At 48.7% G+C, this 15,663-nt stretch overlaps 1 protein-coding gene across 11 annotated transcripts in view; it reads right to left on the reverse strand.

Moving 5' to 3' along the window:
- The window catches only part of nebl (nebulette), a 403,223-nt gene that overhangs the window by 96,938 nt on the left and 290,622 nt on the right, over window positions 1-15,663 (reverse strand). For 9 of the 11 annotated variants that reach the window (XM_070881387.1, XM_070881388.1, XM_070881394.1 and 6 more), the window contains one exon: window positions 8,886-8,990. The exons of the other annotated variants lie outside the window; for them this stretch is intronic. In XM_070881387.1, the coding sequence (XP_070737488.1) occupies window positions 8,886-8,990 (105 nt within the window). The remainder of the gene's footprint in view (window positions 1-8,885; window positions 8,991-15,663) is intronic. 11 annotated transcript variants of the gene reach the window in all.

Here is a 15,663-nt window from a genome sequence, read left to right on the forward strand (position 1 = left end):
CCATGACTTAACCCTTAGATAGGCAACAACAATGCTAAAGTTTACTCACTGTTATAGAAGAGAAAAAAGAAAAACTACTCATCAATCACTTACCCCCTTGGCTGTGACGTCACCTTTTGATTTCTTTCTACTTCTTTTTTGCCTTCTCTCCCCGCTGCAGCTGCACAGGTACGCCTCTCGCTGCCGCTGAGCCTTTATAGGCCTCACCAACGCCAGGAACTCCCGCCTCTCGCTGCCGCTGAGCCTTTATAGGCCTCCCCAACGCCAGGAACTCCCGCCTCTCGGACTGCCGCCGCCTCTCGCTGCTGCTGAGCCTTTATAGGCCTCACCAACGCCAGGAACTCCCGCCTCTCGGACTCCCTCAATTTGGGCTATCAATAGTGTTATAGATGCAGACTATAGATATACTCTCTATGTAGTCACTGTATAGTTGCATAAGATGGAGACTTGTTACCTGAAGTACTGTCAATAAGGTTTACACCTTGTATATACTATGCTGGCACCACTAGAGGGTGCAACTGGTGGAGACCAAGGTTTCCTGCTCCTGTAGCAGAGACTGTCCACCAGAGGGCACTGCAGTGGGAGACCTAAGGGTCACCTGCATAGATGTGCAGGGTTCAGTATAAAAGGCTGCCCACCATGCTTGTGCCTCACTCTGGAGTTACAAATAAAGGACCAAGGTCACTACAGTTTGAGTACAACACATTGCCTCGTGGAGTCATTCATAGGTGCATTATAGACATAACAACTGGCGACGAGAATACAGACTTTCATGCGATTATGGCTACCTTTGGCACATTAAAAGACTTTGCAGATGGTGATGACTGGGATGCCTTCACAGAAAGGCTCGAGCAATATTTCGTGGCAAACGACCTGGCAGGTGAGACGGATGCATTGGCGGAGAAGCGCAAGGCTATACTGCTTACCAGTTGTGGGCCTAGTCAGGGACTTGCTGGCACCCACAAAGACCAAGGATAAGACATACGATGAGCTGACTGAAGTAATTTGCGACCAACTAAAATCAAAACAGAGCATCCTCACGGCCAGGCACAGACTCTACACTCACCACCGACCTGAGGGCCAGGAGATTGCAAAATATGCTGCCGACCTCAGGAGACTTGCGGCACCGTGTGATTTCGGCACGCACCTCAACGAAGCATTGCGAAACATCTTGGTCATGGGAATTGGTCAAGAGGGCCTCCTTCACAAGCTATAATCTGCCGGCACCACAGTCAACCTGCAGAAGGCCATCAGCAGTCAGGTGTTCATAATCTCGAACTGCAGCATCACGCAAATAATTCATCCTGTGGACTCAAACCCGGCAAGTACTGTACACAAAATGGTGCCTTTCACAGGCAAGATTGTAGAACGTAGCTCTGCCCAGGGCAGAGAGCACAGACCTCGGGGTTCCAGAACGGAGTCCGCCGAGAGATGCTAATCGAGTAGCACCATGCTGGCGTTGCGGAGGAAACCAGCGGGCTCACCAGTGTCGGTTTGCGGAGTACGTATGCAAAGCCTGTAACACAAAGGGCCACCTCCAGCACATGTGTAAAAGAAATACGACTCACCATCTAGCAGAGGAGTTGGTAGATGACTTTGAACCCAGCGGGGAGTATGATTATTTGGCCAGAGAGGAAGCTCAGCCCCAAGAAGAAGTGTATGGAGTGTGTACCTGCACCACCGATTGTCCTCCAGTGAAGGTGGAAGTCGAGATAAACGGCGTTCCAGTCTTCATGGAAGTGGACATGGGAGTGAGCCAGTCAATGAGCCAGGATGCCTTTGAGAGGCTATGGAATGAAAAAAGACCTGAGCTGGTTCCAGCACAGGAAAAGTTACGCACCTACACCAAGGAGCTGATCCCAGTCCTTGGTAGTATCGGATGTAAGTGTAATACATAATGGCGTGGTGCACAAGTTACCTCTGTGAATTGTTGCCGGCGGTGGTCCAATGCTACTCAGAAGAAGGTGGATGGGGAAGATCCAGTGAAATGGGAAGACCGCTTCAATCCAGCAATCGATGTCCCCCGTGCTCAGAGGCAGAGCAAGACCTCACCTTCACTTGGGTCAGGCATCAGAGAATAGACCAGCGCAGCACCTGAGGCACAAACAGTCCATCACGACTGCGTGGCAATGATCCAACCGGAACAACCAATGGCAGGACTCCTGGGGAGGAAGATCGAATTCACAGCACTCTTCCAGCTTTTGTGGCAGAATCGCGGGAGAGAAGGATCAAGGCAGTCGACCTCGAGGACAGAGGCAAGATGGCGTCCCTACTGCAGCGAGGTGCAGCGTGGCTGAAAAAAAAATGGTTGCAGCCATATCACGAGGTGCAACGCTAAGGAACCAACACGTGGTGTCTAACAAAGGATTTGGTTGGGGTAAAGCCAACAGGGTTCTCTTAAAGGAGACCTGCAACCAACTGAACTTAGAGACATTGCATGCATGGCAATCAATGTAACGAACCGATTAAGATTGTGAACAAAATGTTGCGAGCTGTCAGTACTATTCCTAATGTAAAGATCAAAATGTTGTTGTGAGATGTCGGTACCAGTCCTAATGTAAAGAACAACATGTTGTTGCGAGATGTCGGGAAGTAGCAAGCGAGCGAATTTGGGAGGGTAAAGGCGCTGATCCTGATGCCCTGCCCCGCCCCAGGTGTCTCCACAAGTTATAGGCCAGCGACCTCAGGAGGGTGAAGGCACTGATCCTGATACGCTGCCCCAGGTCTATCCCACACTGTAGGCACTCAATGGCACTATTCGCCACGGACCTGGAAACGAAAACAGCGGCAATATGCGCAGTCAGCCGTCGTTGACCACCACCCAGGTGGAGACAGCGCAGCCCCCAGACCCAGTCGCTACCTCGGCCATGTCCGGAAGCGAAAGGTCAGAACCAACGACTTTCCCAAACGGGACCTGGAACAGCCAGGTTCCCAACACTGTTAGAGAGCAGGCAGAAGATTCTGTAGCCCTCGAAGGAGGACAGAGAGGCCACACACATCTGTGGCTCTACCCACCACTAGGCAATGGCAAAGGCCCCGAATCCTGGCTAGGTGAGCGAACCAAGCCCACCCCACTAGCAGTGGGGCGCAGCGCCGCTATCAGACGACTAGGACCCCGTCCGGTTGCTCTAGAACCTGCGTCCTCGCATACCTGTACTGCTACCTCAGTACTTACCATGACGGAACCATGAATGCAATCTACCCAATCCTGGCGCACAACCGTAAAACGCAACGAATGTAAGTCACTGAACCAAGGGTTGACGATACAAACTGTAACTTCCTTTCTTTGTACTTGCACTGTGTCTGATCCTGAATGTTAATGTTACGGGCCTGCTGCATGATCTCGTTGTGTGTGTGTGGGGGGGGGGGGGGGGGTGGAAATGGATGTATGTAGCCATGGACACATAGATGGATCACACCAAGAACCCACTGGAAACTCCAATGCATCATCGAACCATCCAAACTGGTAATCACTACCCAACGTTGTGGCAAAAGGACTTGGGGGTTAACAGGGAGAGAGCCAAGCCAAAGCACAGCCAAGGTGCAAGGGCTATTGCCACTTAAAATCTGGACAGAGCTAAGCCAGAGCACATAGTTCAAAGGTAATCGGCACAAAGGAATTGGGGGAGAGTGATGTTATATATGCAGACTATAGATATACGCTCTGTGTAGTCACTATATAGTTGCATAAGATGTAGACTTATTACCTGATGTACTATCAATAAGGTTTACACTTTGCATATACTATGCTGGCACCATAGGAGGATGCAACTGTTAGAGACCGGGGTTTCCTGCCCCTGTGACCGAGGCTGTCCACCAGAGGGCACTGCGGTGGGAGACCGAAGGGTCACCTGCATAGGTGTGCAGGGCCCAGTATAAAAGGCTGCCCACCATGCTTGTGGTGTCTCTGCACTGTACTATAAAGTCACATGAGGCATATACCGCAGACAAGGTCACTACATGACCTGCACCTTTATTCCCAGGATCAAGGAGTCATGAGCCTGCGTGGAACCTCCCTTTAAGTACCTGGCTGACCAGGTGAGGAGTGTCTCCCACAAGTTCACCCCGTGGTCAAGGTGTGTATTTCACAGTTGTATACAGTGTACAGTGTTGTTACATATTGGTTACAGTTATGTGAAGGTTACAAACATGACATCACCTCCCCCCCAATGTCTTTGGGTCAAAGATTGAGTCTTTCAGGCGGTCGACGCTCTCTCGTGGATCGCCGCAGTTGTGGCTCTGGTGGTTGAGCTGTGGCATGCGTCTCTGTGGCCTGAGTTGTTTCCGGCCTGTCCAGGCTGGCCGCAGGGACTGTGCATACTGCTGACTGTCCTTGTTGCTCGTTCACTGGCAGTGGTGTGGTTGACATCCCATGGTCTATTTCAGGTTCCTCAGTGTCCATGCTGAACCTTTTCTTTACCTGATTCAGATGTTTGCGGCATATCTGCCCATTGTTTAGTCTGACCATGATGACCCTATTCCCCTCTTTGCCTATTACAGTGCCCTCAAGCCACTTGGGTCCCAATACGTGATTGAGAACGAATACGGGGTCATTGATTTCTATGCATCTCCCCACTAAGTTGCAATCATGGCACTCGATCTGGGACTGGCACGTGCCCTCAACAATGTCCGACAGAGCAGGATGAATGAGGGACAGCCGCGTTTTAAGCATGCGTTTCATGAGTAGTTCCGTGGGCGGTACTCCAGTGAGCGAATGCGGGCGGGATCTATAAGCCAGCAGGAGGCGCAATAGGCGGTACTGAAGGGAGGGTCCTTCAATCCGGAGCATGCCCTGTTTTATGATTTGAATCGCACGTTCCACCTGGCCATTTGGAAGCCGGCTTGAACGGTGCTGTCCTGACGTGTTTAATACCATTACCCGACATAAACGCCTGGAATTCATAGCTAGTGAAACACGGGCCATTGTCACTAACTAGAATATCTGGCAAGCCGTGGGTCGCAAATACCATGTGCAGACTCTCCACAGTGGTGGATGTCGTGCACGAATTCAATATGATGCATTCGATCCATTTCGAGTATGCATAGACAACAATCAGGAACATTTTCCCCATAAACGGGCCCATGTAGTCTACGTGAATGCGTGACCATGGCTTGGTGGGCCAGGGCCAAGGGCTGAGGGGGCATTTCCCAGCTGAGCACATGTCGTGCACCTGCGAACAGTGTTCCAGATCTGAGTCAATTCCCGGCCACCAGATATGTGACCGGGCAATGGCCTTCATTAGCACGATGCCTGGGTGCTCGCTGTGGAGTTCCCTGATGAAAGCTTCCCTTCCTTTCTGGGGCATGACTACCCGGCTGCCCCATACTAGGCAGTCGGTTTGGATGGAGAGCTCGTCCATCCATCTGTGAAACGGTCTGACCTCCTCGGGGCACGCCCTGTGTGCGGGCGCCCAATCCCCAGTTAGGACACATTTCTTTATCAGTGATAGGAGGGGATCACTGTTGGTCCAGATTTTGATCTGGCAGGCTGTGATGGGGCAGCCTGCAGTGTTGAAAGCCTCAACGGCCATGACCATCTCCTCGCTTTGCTCCGACGCCCCCTCGGTGGTCGTCAGTGGGAGTCTGCTGAGCGCATCAGCGCAATTTTTGGTGCCTGGCCGGTGCCGTATGGTGTAATCATACGCAGCCAGTGAGAGCGCCCATCGCTGTATGCGAGCTGACGCATTGGCATTGATAACATTCCTGTTGTCCGGCAGCAACGCTAACGGCTTGTGGTCCGTTTCTAACTCGAACCTTCTGCCAAAAAGGTACTGGTGCATCTTTTTTACCCCACAGACACATGCGAGTGCTTCCTTTTCAACCATCCCCGTTCTGCCTGGGAGAGCGACCTGGAGGCATAAGCCACAGGTTGAAGTTGGCCCTCATCATTACTCTGCTGCAACACACACCCAACCCCATAGGATGATGCATCACACGTTAAAACCAGTTTCTTACAGGGGTCGTACAAGGTCAACAGCTTATTAACACAAAGCAGGTTCCGCGCCCGAGTGAAAGCCTGTTCTTGACAGTCCCCCCAAAACCATTCGCAACCCTTACGCAACAGTACGTGTAGTGGCTCCAACAATGTACTTAAACTACTTCGATAACTTTCTGCCGAACTTAAGAGGCCCAGGAATGACCGCAACTCCGATGTGTTGCCAGGTCTGGGCGCATGACGGATCGCCTCCGTTTTGGATTCGGTAGGCCGGATCCCATCTGCGGCAACCCTCCTGCCCAAAAACTCGACCTCTGGGGCCAAAAACACACACTTGGGCTTCTTTAGTCGCAAGCCTACTCAGTCCAGTCGGCGTAGCACCTCCTCCAGGTTGTGGAGGTGTTCCTTGGTGTCTCGACCCGTGATTAGGATGTCATCTTGGAATACGATTGTGCCAGGAATGGATTTAAGCAAGCTTTCCATGTTCCTCTGGAAGATAGCGGCCGCTGAACGAATGCCAAACGGACATCTGTTGTATACAAATAGCCCCTTGTGCGTAGTGATGGTGGTTAGTAGCTTGGATTCTTCAGCCAGTTCCTGGGTCATGTAGGCTGAAGTTAGGTCCAACTTGGTGAACAGCTTGCCACCTGCCAGCGTGGCAAAATGGTCCTCCGCTCTCGGAAGCGGGTATTGGTGCTGTAGTGACACTCAGTTGATGTGGCCTTGTAGTCGCCACAAATCCTGACCGAGCCATCCGCTTTAAGGACAGGGACGATGGGGCTTGCCCAGTCACTGAATTCAACAGGCGATATTATGCCCTCCCTTAGCAGCCTGTCCAACTCACTCTCAATTCTCTCACGCATCACATACGGCATGGCTCTGGCTTTGTGGTGCACTGGTCTGGCGTCCGGGATGGTGCGTATCACTACTTTGGTCCCGACCCCAGGTTGAAATAGTGATTCGAATTTCTGTAGGACCTGTGAGCATGAACTTCGCTCCACAGATGAAATGGCGTGCACATCCCCCCATTTCCAGTTCATCTCGGCTAGCCAGCTCCTCCCCAAAAGCGCGGGACCATTCCCCGGGTCAATCCAGAGTGGCAGCCGGTTCTCTGATCCATTATGTGTGACCACCAAATTTGCACTGCCGAGCGCTGGGATGATCTCTTTGGTGTACGTTCGTAATTGCGTCTCAATGCGTTCCAGTTTGGGACTGCTAGCTTTGAGTGGCCATAGTCTTTCGAATTGTTGGCCACTCATAAGTGACTGGCTGGCTCCTGTGTCCAGCTCCATGTGGACCAGGATGCCATTTAATAGAACTTTCATCATCATAGGTGGCGTTTTAGTGTATGAGCTGTGGATGTCTGCCACATGAACCCACTGGACTTCAGCATCCATGACCGTGCCCCACGCATCCAACTGCCTTGCAGACTCTTCGTCTGGTTCCTCTGCCTCGTAAACTAACCTCGCTATGGGTTTTCTGCACATTCTAGCCAAATGTCCCTTGAAATTGCAGCTTCTGCAGATAAAATGTTGAACCCTGCAGGTTTTCGCATTGTGTCTGCCCCCACACCTCCAGCATGAGCTGAGATTGTTGTGGACAAAGGGACTGTTACCAGGCATTCCTCTCTGATTGTCTCTTTGATTACTCCTGATCACTCTGTTGTGTGTGTCAATGGTCCCATCCCGGGACGCATTGTCCCTTGTGATGGTGTGAATTGCCGATCCCCCTGCCATTGTCTCTGTTGCTGTCCCACCCTGGAATCTGTTGCTGCCTGGGCAATGTCGAATTGCCCTTGCCTGCCTGTCTGGGCGGTGTCGAATTGCTCTTGCCTGCCTGCGGGGTTCTGTATCGTTTTTACAACATTAACTCCCTGGTTCATCGCCAAGTTAAAACCAGGGATGCTCATGTAAATTATCTTGGTCTCCTGTTCCCCTGGCATGAAGGTCTGAGCTATCAAAGCTGCCCTCTCCAAAGTCAAGTCCTTGGTTTCAATAAGCTTCCTGAAAATCCCAGCATGGCCAATGCCCTCAATGAAGAAATCCCTTAACATCTACTTCCCTGCAGGCAGCTGTGAACTTACAGAAGCTGGCCAAACGCCGAAGGTTCGCAACAAGGTCCGTTATGCTTTGTCCCTCCCGACGTCTGGGTGAATAGAATCGGTGTCGGGCCATGTGTACGCTGCTCACCGGTTTGAGGTGCTCACCAATCAGTTTACTGAGTTCCTCAAAGGTTTTGTCCGCTGGCTTCTCAGGTGCGAGCAAGTCTTTCATCAGCGCGTATGTCTTAGGCCCACAGCTGGTCAGTAGGTGCGCCCTTCGCTTGTCGGTTGCTGCCTCTCCCAGCGAGTCCTTTGTGACAAAGCTCTGCTGGAGCTTCTCAACGAAATCGTCCCAGTCCTCACCAACACAGTACCGTTCCTCTGTGCTACCGGTAGCCATTCTCGTGAGTCGTTGATTCCCATTGCCAAATGTGGTGTCTCTGCACTGTACTATAAAGTCACATGAGGCATATACTGCAGACAAGGTCACTACATGACCTGCAACTTTATTCCCAGGACCAAGGAGTGCTGAGCCTACGTGGAACCTCCCTTTAAGTACCTGGCTGACCAGGTGAGGAGTGTCTCCCACAAGTTCACCCCCTGTGGTCAAGGTGTGTATTTCACAGTTGTATACAGTGTACAGTGTTGTTCCATATTGGTTTACAGTTATGTGAAGGTTACAAACATGACAATGCTTGTGCCTCACTCTGGAGTTACGAATAAAGGACCAAGGTCACTACAGTTTGAGTACAACACATTGTCTCATGGAGTCATTCATAAGTGCAATACAGACATAGCAAATAGGTTTGATGCTCTTAAATCTGATAAATTACAGAGAGACTGCTTACAAAATGAGTGATTCTCTCCCTCTAACAAAAAAATAATATTCTTTCAATTCAAAGGACTTACTTGGCTAGTAATTCTGGAAACCTCCTTTGCATGCTCAATGTCTGGTCTACCTATGACACATGTTTTCATAGATGCTGCTGCTTTAGCTTGGTTTTTATATGCAACCTGCAAAAGATACATGACATTCAATTAATAAAGCATTTAAGATGCAAATACAAGTGGTTTTAAATTGGGAACTCTTGATTTATCCACCACCACAAATTAATAATCATTAAATTTAATCATCTCTATCAGTAATCAGTGTGCCCACAGACAGAAAGTATACAAGTACTTGGAATTACCGGCTGGATCTTTAGGTGGCTTACAACTGGGTTTTCGCCGCGTTTTGACCCTGCGCAATGAAAAATCGGGCGCTCAGCTGTTTTTCACCCGATCACAATCCTCGGGTCGGCTTTTGCAGCGGGGCTTAGAAGCACCGCCGGGGAGAGCTGCGCCGGGTATGTAATGGCTCGCATTGCGACAACGTCCAAGTTTCAAGACTCACTCGACCCATAATCCCGATAATTGATAATCAAGGAGCTATCGGAGGGGGGAAACTTAAAACAATCACTTATATTAGAGATAAAGTACTGGGAAAACTAATGGGACTAAAGGTGGACAAGTCCCCTGGATCTGATGGCCTGCATCCTAGGGTCTTAAAAGAAGTAGCTGCAGAGATAGTGGATGCATTGGTTGTAATCCACCAAAATTCCCTGAATTCTGGAGAAGTCCCAGCGGAATGGAAAACCGCAAATGTAACGCCCCTATTTAAGAAAAGAGGGAGACAGAAAAGAGGAAACTATAGACCAGTTAACCTAACCTCTATGGTTGGGAAAATGCTGGAGTTCATTAAGATAGTAGTATCAGGACATTTAGAAAATCATAATATCAAGCAGAGTCAGCATGGCTTTATGAAAGGGAAATCATGTTTGACAAATTTGCTGGAGTTCTTTGAGGATGTAACACGTAGAGAGGATTCATCATCGGCAATCCCTCGGAGTCGAGGAAGACTTGCTTCCACTCCTGAAGCGAGTTCTTTGGTGGTTGAATAGTTTAATATAAGAGCTATAGATTATTATAGGTGGGATAGATAGTCGTTGAGGGAAGGGGTGGTTGGGACTGGTTTGCCATACGCGCTTTTCGCTGCATGCGCTTGATTTCTGCATGCTCTTAGCGATGAGACTCAAGGTGCTCAGTGCCCTCCCGGATGCACTTCCTCCACTTAGGGCTTTGGGGATGTTGCACTCTCTCAGGGAGACTTTAAGGGTGTCCTTGTAATGTTTCCTCTGTCCACCTTTGGTTTGTTTGCCGTGAAGGAGTTCAGAGAAGGGCGCTTGCTTTGGGAGTCTTGTGCCGGGCATGGGAACAATGTGGCCTGCCCAGCGGAGCTGATCCAAGTGTGGTCAGTGCTTTAATAGAGGATTGTCTAACTAACATAAAACAGAGAATCGGGATAAATAGGTCATTTTTAGGTTGCCAAACTGTAACTAGGGATCAGATCTGGGGCCTCAACTATTGACAATTTATATTAATGACTTGGATGAAGGGACCGAGTGTAACGTAGCCAATTTTGCTGATTGTACAAAGATAGATGGAAAAGTAAGTTGTGAGGAGAATGCAAAGAATCTACAAAGGGATATAGATAGACTCAGTGACTTGGCAAAAATTTGGCAGATAGTAAGACCACACCTGGAGTATGCGTACAATTTTGGTCTTATTTAAGGAGGGATATACTTGCATTGGAGGCAGTTCAGAGAACGTTCACGGGGTTGATTCCTGAGATGAAGGGATTGTCATATGAAGAAAGGTTGAGCAGGTTGGGCCTATATTCATTGCAGTTTAGAAGAATGAGAGGTGATCTTATTGAAACATTTAAGATTCTGAGGGGGCTTGACAGAGTAGATGCATAGAGGATGTTTCCCCTCATGGAGGCATCTAGAACTAGGGGGGCATAGTTTTGGAAGAAGGGGTCACCCATTTAAAAAAGAAATGAGGAGGAATTTCTTCTGAGGGTCATGAATCTTTGGAATTCTCTACCCCAGAGAGCTGTGGAGGCTGGGCCATTTAATATATTTAAGGTGGCAATAGACAGATTTTTGAATGATAATGGAGTAAAGGGTTATGGGGAGCGGGCGGGGAAGTAGAGTTGAGCCCAGGATCAGATCAGCCATGATCTTATTGAATGGCGGAGCAGGCTCAAGGTTGCCAAATGACCTACTCATGCTACTATTTCTTATGTATGTCGCACCCCGATGACCGCCAGGGAAAACACGGCGGTCCAGTCCTGCCGGCGGCGGTAAGCTGGAAAAAATTTTTTTTAATTATATTTTTGTATCGATTTGTCAGCTAAGGGTTTTGGCAATGTTTTTTTGAATGTCTTTTTCCCCCTCCCAAGGCCTATCTCGGAGCGCTCCCGGCCCTGCACTAAAGTTGGCGAGGATCCCGTTTTTTGCGCCTTCTTTTGCGCTGCGCCCGACGCAGAACACAAATGTCCAGCACCACCCCTCGTCCGGCACGATTCCAGTAGCCAGGGGCGCATGCGCAGAACGCGGCTGACTTGTACTCCGATTTTGGGGCTGCGCAGACACTCGGCTCATGCCAGCACTCGGCACGCTGGGGCCACGCCGTGCCCAGCCTGCACCGACACCCATTGGGGCCGCACCGACACTCGGCCCGCCGAGGGCCCATCGACACTTCACAGCCCGCCAACACTTCAGGCCTGCCCAGGGCGCCGACCTCCTCCACCCCCTCCACCGGCAAAATCCCTCATTCGCCACAGGTCCCAAAGGTGCAGGATAAGAGAAGTTAAACCTGTAATCAGTAATGCTAATTGGCGGTAATTTTCTCGCCCCACCTCCGTTTTCACCCTGAAACAGAGAAAGCCGAAAAATCCAGCCATTCATTTCTTTAACTCTACAGCTCATGTGAGATGAAGAGACATGAATGATTGCTTGGCACCAAACTGATTTTGTAATAATAATGAATCATTTCCATACAGCATAGATTCTTCAATGTGAACATCTATAATAATACACCGTCTAATTTAATTGCCATGTAGAAGTAAAATTGACTTAAGGATGTACTACAGCTTGTGACTACACTACTCTTCACAAAAACAAGTATCATTTTCATAGTCTACGACATAAAGCTTTGGAATAGTGCCAATCTTTTCTGAAGGTGTTCATTATACTGACATATCCTCACACTTAAGAGGACAGGACAGGGTGATAAAATATAGACGAATGGACCAGCCAAGTCTTTGGTACTGGACGTTTCGAAAAGATAGGCTGACTGGTAAAGGAGGGGGTTAGTCCTGATAATAAAGGATGACATAAGGACAGTAGAGAGAAAGGATCTTGGCTCAGAAGATCAAGAAGTAGAATCAGTATGGGTGGAGATAAGGAATTAACAAGAGGCAGAAAACACGCGTGGAGTAGTATATAGACCCCCTAACAGTGGCTATAATGTTGGACAGAATATTAATCAAGAAATAGTGGGAACTTGTAATAAAAGTAATGCAATAATCGTGGGCGACTTTAATCTTCATATAGACTGGACAAATCAAATTGGTACGGTTAGTCTAGAGGACGAGTTCATAGAATGCATTCGGGACAGTTTCCTAGAACAATACGTCATGGAACCAGTCATGTATGTATGCTTGGGGTTACTAGCCACCAGGTGGTGCCACTGTTGGAGGTCATTGGGCTATACGCACATGTGCATGGCCCAGGTATAAAAGGCAAGCCATCATGTAATGTAATCATTTTGAGCCCTAATAAAGTAGAGCCAGGTTTGTACCTGTGCTAGTTTACAGTATTCAGTCTATCGAATTATTACATACATATCATTTGGCGACGATGTAACTTAAGAACCTTCGCATGCAAAAATGAGCACAATTGGAATTCTAGAGAGATTCGTGGAAGGAGAGGACTGGGCAGATTTTGTAGCTCGCCTGGATCAGTACTTCGTGGCCAACAAAATGGAGGAACCTACTGACGCAGTTAGGCGCAGGGCGGTCTTCCTCACGGTTTGCGGTCCGAAAATTTATGGACTCAAAGAATCTTCTCTCGCCTGAAAATCCAACGGACAAGGACTATGAGGAATTGTGTGCTCTGGTACGTGACCATCTCAAATCAGAAGGCGGCATCATCATCTCATGATATCGATTCTACACGCACGTTCATTCTGAGGGCCAGGATGTGTCGGAATTCGTTACCAACCCAAGACGTCTAGCTGGACCATGTAAGTTCGAAAACGCGTTGGGAAACATGCTGCGGGACATCTTTGTAATTGGCATCAACCACGAGGTGATCCTGCGTAAGCTACTGGTGGCGGAGACTCTGGATTTATGCAAGGCCGTCACGATTGCCCAGGCATGCATGATGACGGACAAAACCTTAAAGCAGATATCATCGAAAAATCGGAACTCGGCAAGTACTGTAAACAAAATTGTATCGTCGTTTAGCAGAGCTGCATATGGCAGGGCCTACTCGACTGCGTAAGCGAAACCTGTGGCTGCCCAAAGTCCGACAACGGGAATGAATCTGATTTCACCATGTTGGCGTTGTGGGGGCAATCATTGGCCTCATCAGTGTCGATTTAAACAGTACATTTGTAAAGGCTCTTCGAGACTGGGGCATCTCCAGCGCATGTGTCCACAACTGAGCAAGCATGCTGCGACACACCACGTGCAGGATGATGACCAGTATACCACAGATCCGGATCTGCAATCCGAGATACTAGAGGAGGAAGTGTATGGACTGTATTCGTTCCTAACAAAGAGCCAACTGATGATGATTAATGTGAAATTTAATGGTGAGCTGGTACCGATGGAATTAGACATGGGTGCGAGTCAATCAATAATGAGCCAGAGAACATTCGACAAGCTGTCGGATACTAAGGCTGTGAGGCCTAAGCTGAGTCCAGTCAATGCCAAATTGCGACGTATACTAAAGAACTCAGAATGGTGATTGACAGTGCAGTAGTCAAGGTATCGTATGATGGTGCAGTTCATGATTTACAGTTATGGATTGTTCCAGGCAATGGTCCAACCCTGGTTGGCAGAAATTGGCTAGAAAAAAAATCACATCAAATTGAAACGATATCAAAGTGTTGTCGTCGGAGGATGATACTCCATGTGCTCAAGTGCTGAGCAAGTTCCCCTTGCTGTTTTTGAACCGGGCATCGGCAATTTCACGGGAGCCAAGGTGCAGATCCACTCGGATGCAAGATCCACTCGGATCCATCATAAAGCTCGGACAGTTCCGTACACAATGAGGGAAAAGGTCGAAATCGAACCGGACAGACTCCAGCGTGAAGGGGTCATATCACCAGTCGAATTTAACAAATGGGCCAGCCCCATTATCCCTATGTTGATGGCACGGTCAGGATTTGTGGAGACTACAAGGTTATGAGCAACCGAGTTTCGAAACAGGATCAATGCCAGTTACCGAAAGCTGATGACCCGTTTGCAATGCTAGCCGGGGGGATGTCGTTCACTAAACTGAATCGGACATCGGCCTACATGACATAGGAGCTGGTCGAGATGAAGAAGAAACTTGCGTGCATCAATACTCAAAGGACTGTTTATCTACAACAGGTGCCCTTTTGGAATTCGCTCGGCTGCAGCCATATTTCAGAGGAACATGGAGAGTCTACTGAAGTCCGTCCCTAGAATCGTCGTGTTTCAAGATGACATCCTGGTCACAGGTCGTGACACCGCCGAACATCTGAACAAACTGGAAGAGGTTCTACATCGTCTGGACAAAGTGGGACTCGGACTGAAACGTTCAAAGTGCATCGTCATGGCACCAGAAGTCGAATTCCTGACGAGGAAAATTGCTGCATCGGGCCTACGGACTTGAAAACCAAGGCCATGAAAAATGCACACAAGCTTCAGAATGTGATGGAGTTGTGTTCGTTCCTTGGTCTACCCAACTACTTCGGGAATTTCCTACCGAGATTGAGCATTTCATTAGAGCCACTGCATATGCTGCTAAGAAAAGGAAACAACTGGGTTTGGGGTGCGTCTCAAGACAGAGCTTTGAGAAAGCTACTAATCTGCTTTGCTCTAACAAGCTGCTGGTACATTATGATCTGTGTAAGTGTCTAGTATTGGTCTGTGATGCTTTGTCATATGGCGTTGGTTGCTTGCTCCAACAAGCTAACGAGTCAGGTAAACTACAATCTGTGCATATGCTTCGAAAAGTTTGTCAAAGGCGGAAAGAGCCAACAGCATGATAGAAAAAGAAGCATTAGCCCATTTGTATGGGGTTAAAAAGATGCATCAGTACATGTTTGGTCTTCGGTTTGAACTGGAAACAGATCACAAGCCATTCATTTCATTGTTTTCGTAAAACAAAAGGTATCAATACCAATGCATTGTTCCGCATCCAGAGGTGAGCACTGACATTATCTGCCTATGATTGTGTCATTTGCCATAGATCTGGCACCAAGAAGTGTGCCAATGCACTGAGCCGTCTGCCGTTGCCCACACCGGAGGTGGAGACGCCACAACTTGCAGACCTACTGTTAGTCATGGATGCTTTTGAAAGTGAAGGAACCCCTGTCACGGCTCAATAAGGTAAGACCTGGACCAGCCAGGACCCGATATTATCGGTTGTGAAACATTGCGTCCTTAGTGGTAATTGGTCTGCCATACCCAAGCAAATGGGTGATGAGACCAAACTTTACAACCGTCGCAAAGACAAACTATCCATTCAGTCAGATTGTTCATTGTGGGGTAATTGTATTGTTATGCCGAAGAAAAGCAGAGAAATTTGTACATGATTTACATAAG

The sequence above is a fragment of the Pristiophorus japonicus genome, chromosome 5 (assembly GCF_044704955.1).
Source record: "Pristiophorus japonicus isolate sPriJap1 chromosome 5, sPriJap1.hap1, whole genome shotgun sequence".
Lineage (NCBI taxonomy): Eukaryota > Metazoa > Chordata > Chondrichthyes > Pristiophoridae > Pristiophorus > Pristiophorus japonicus.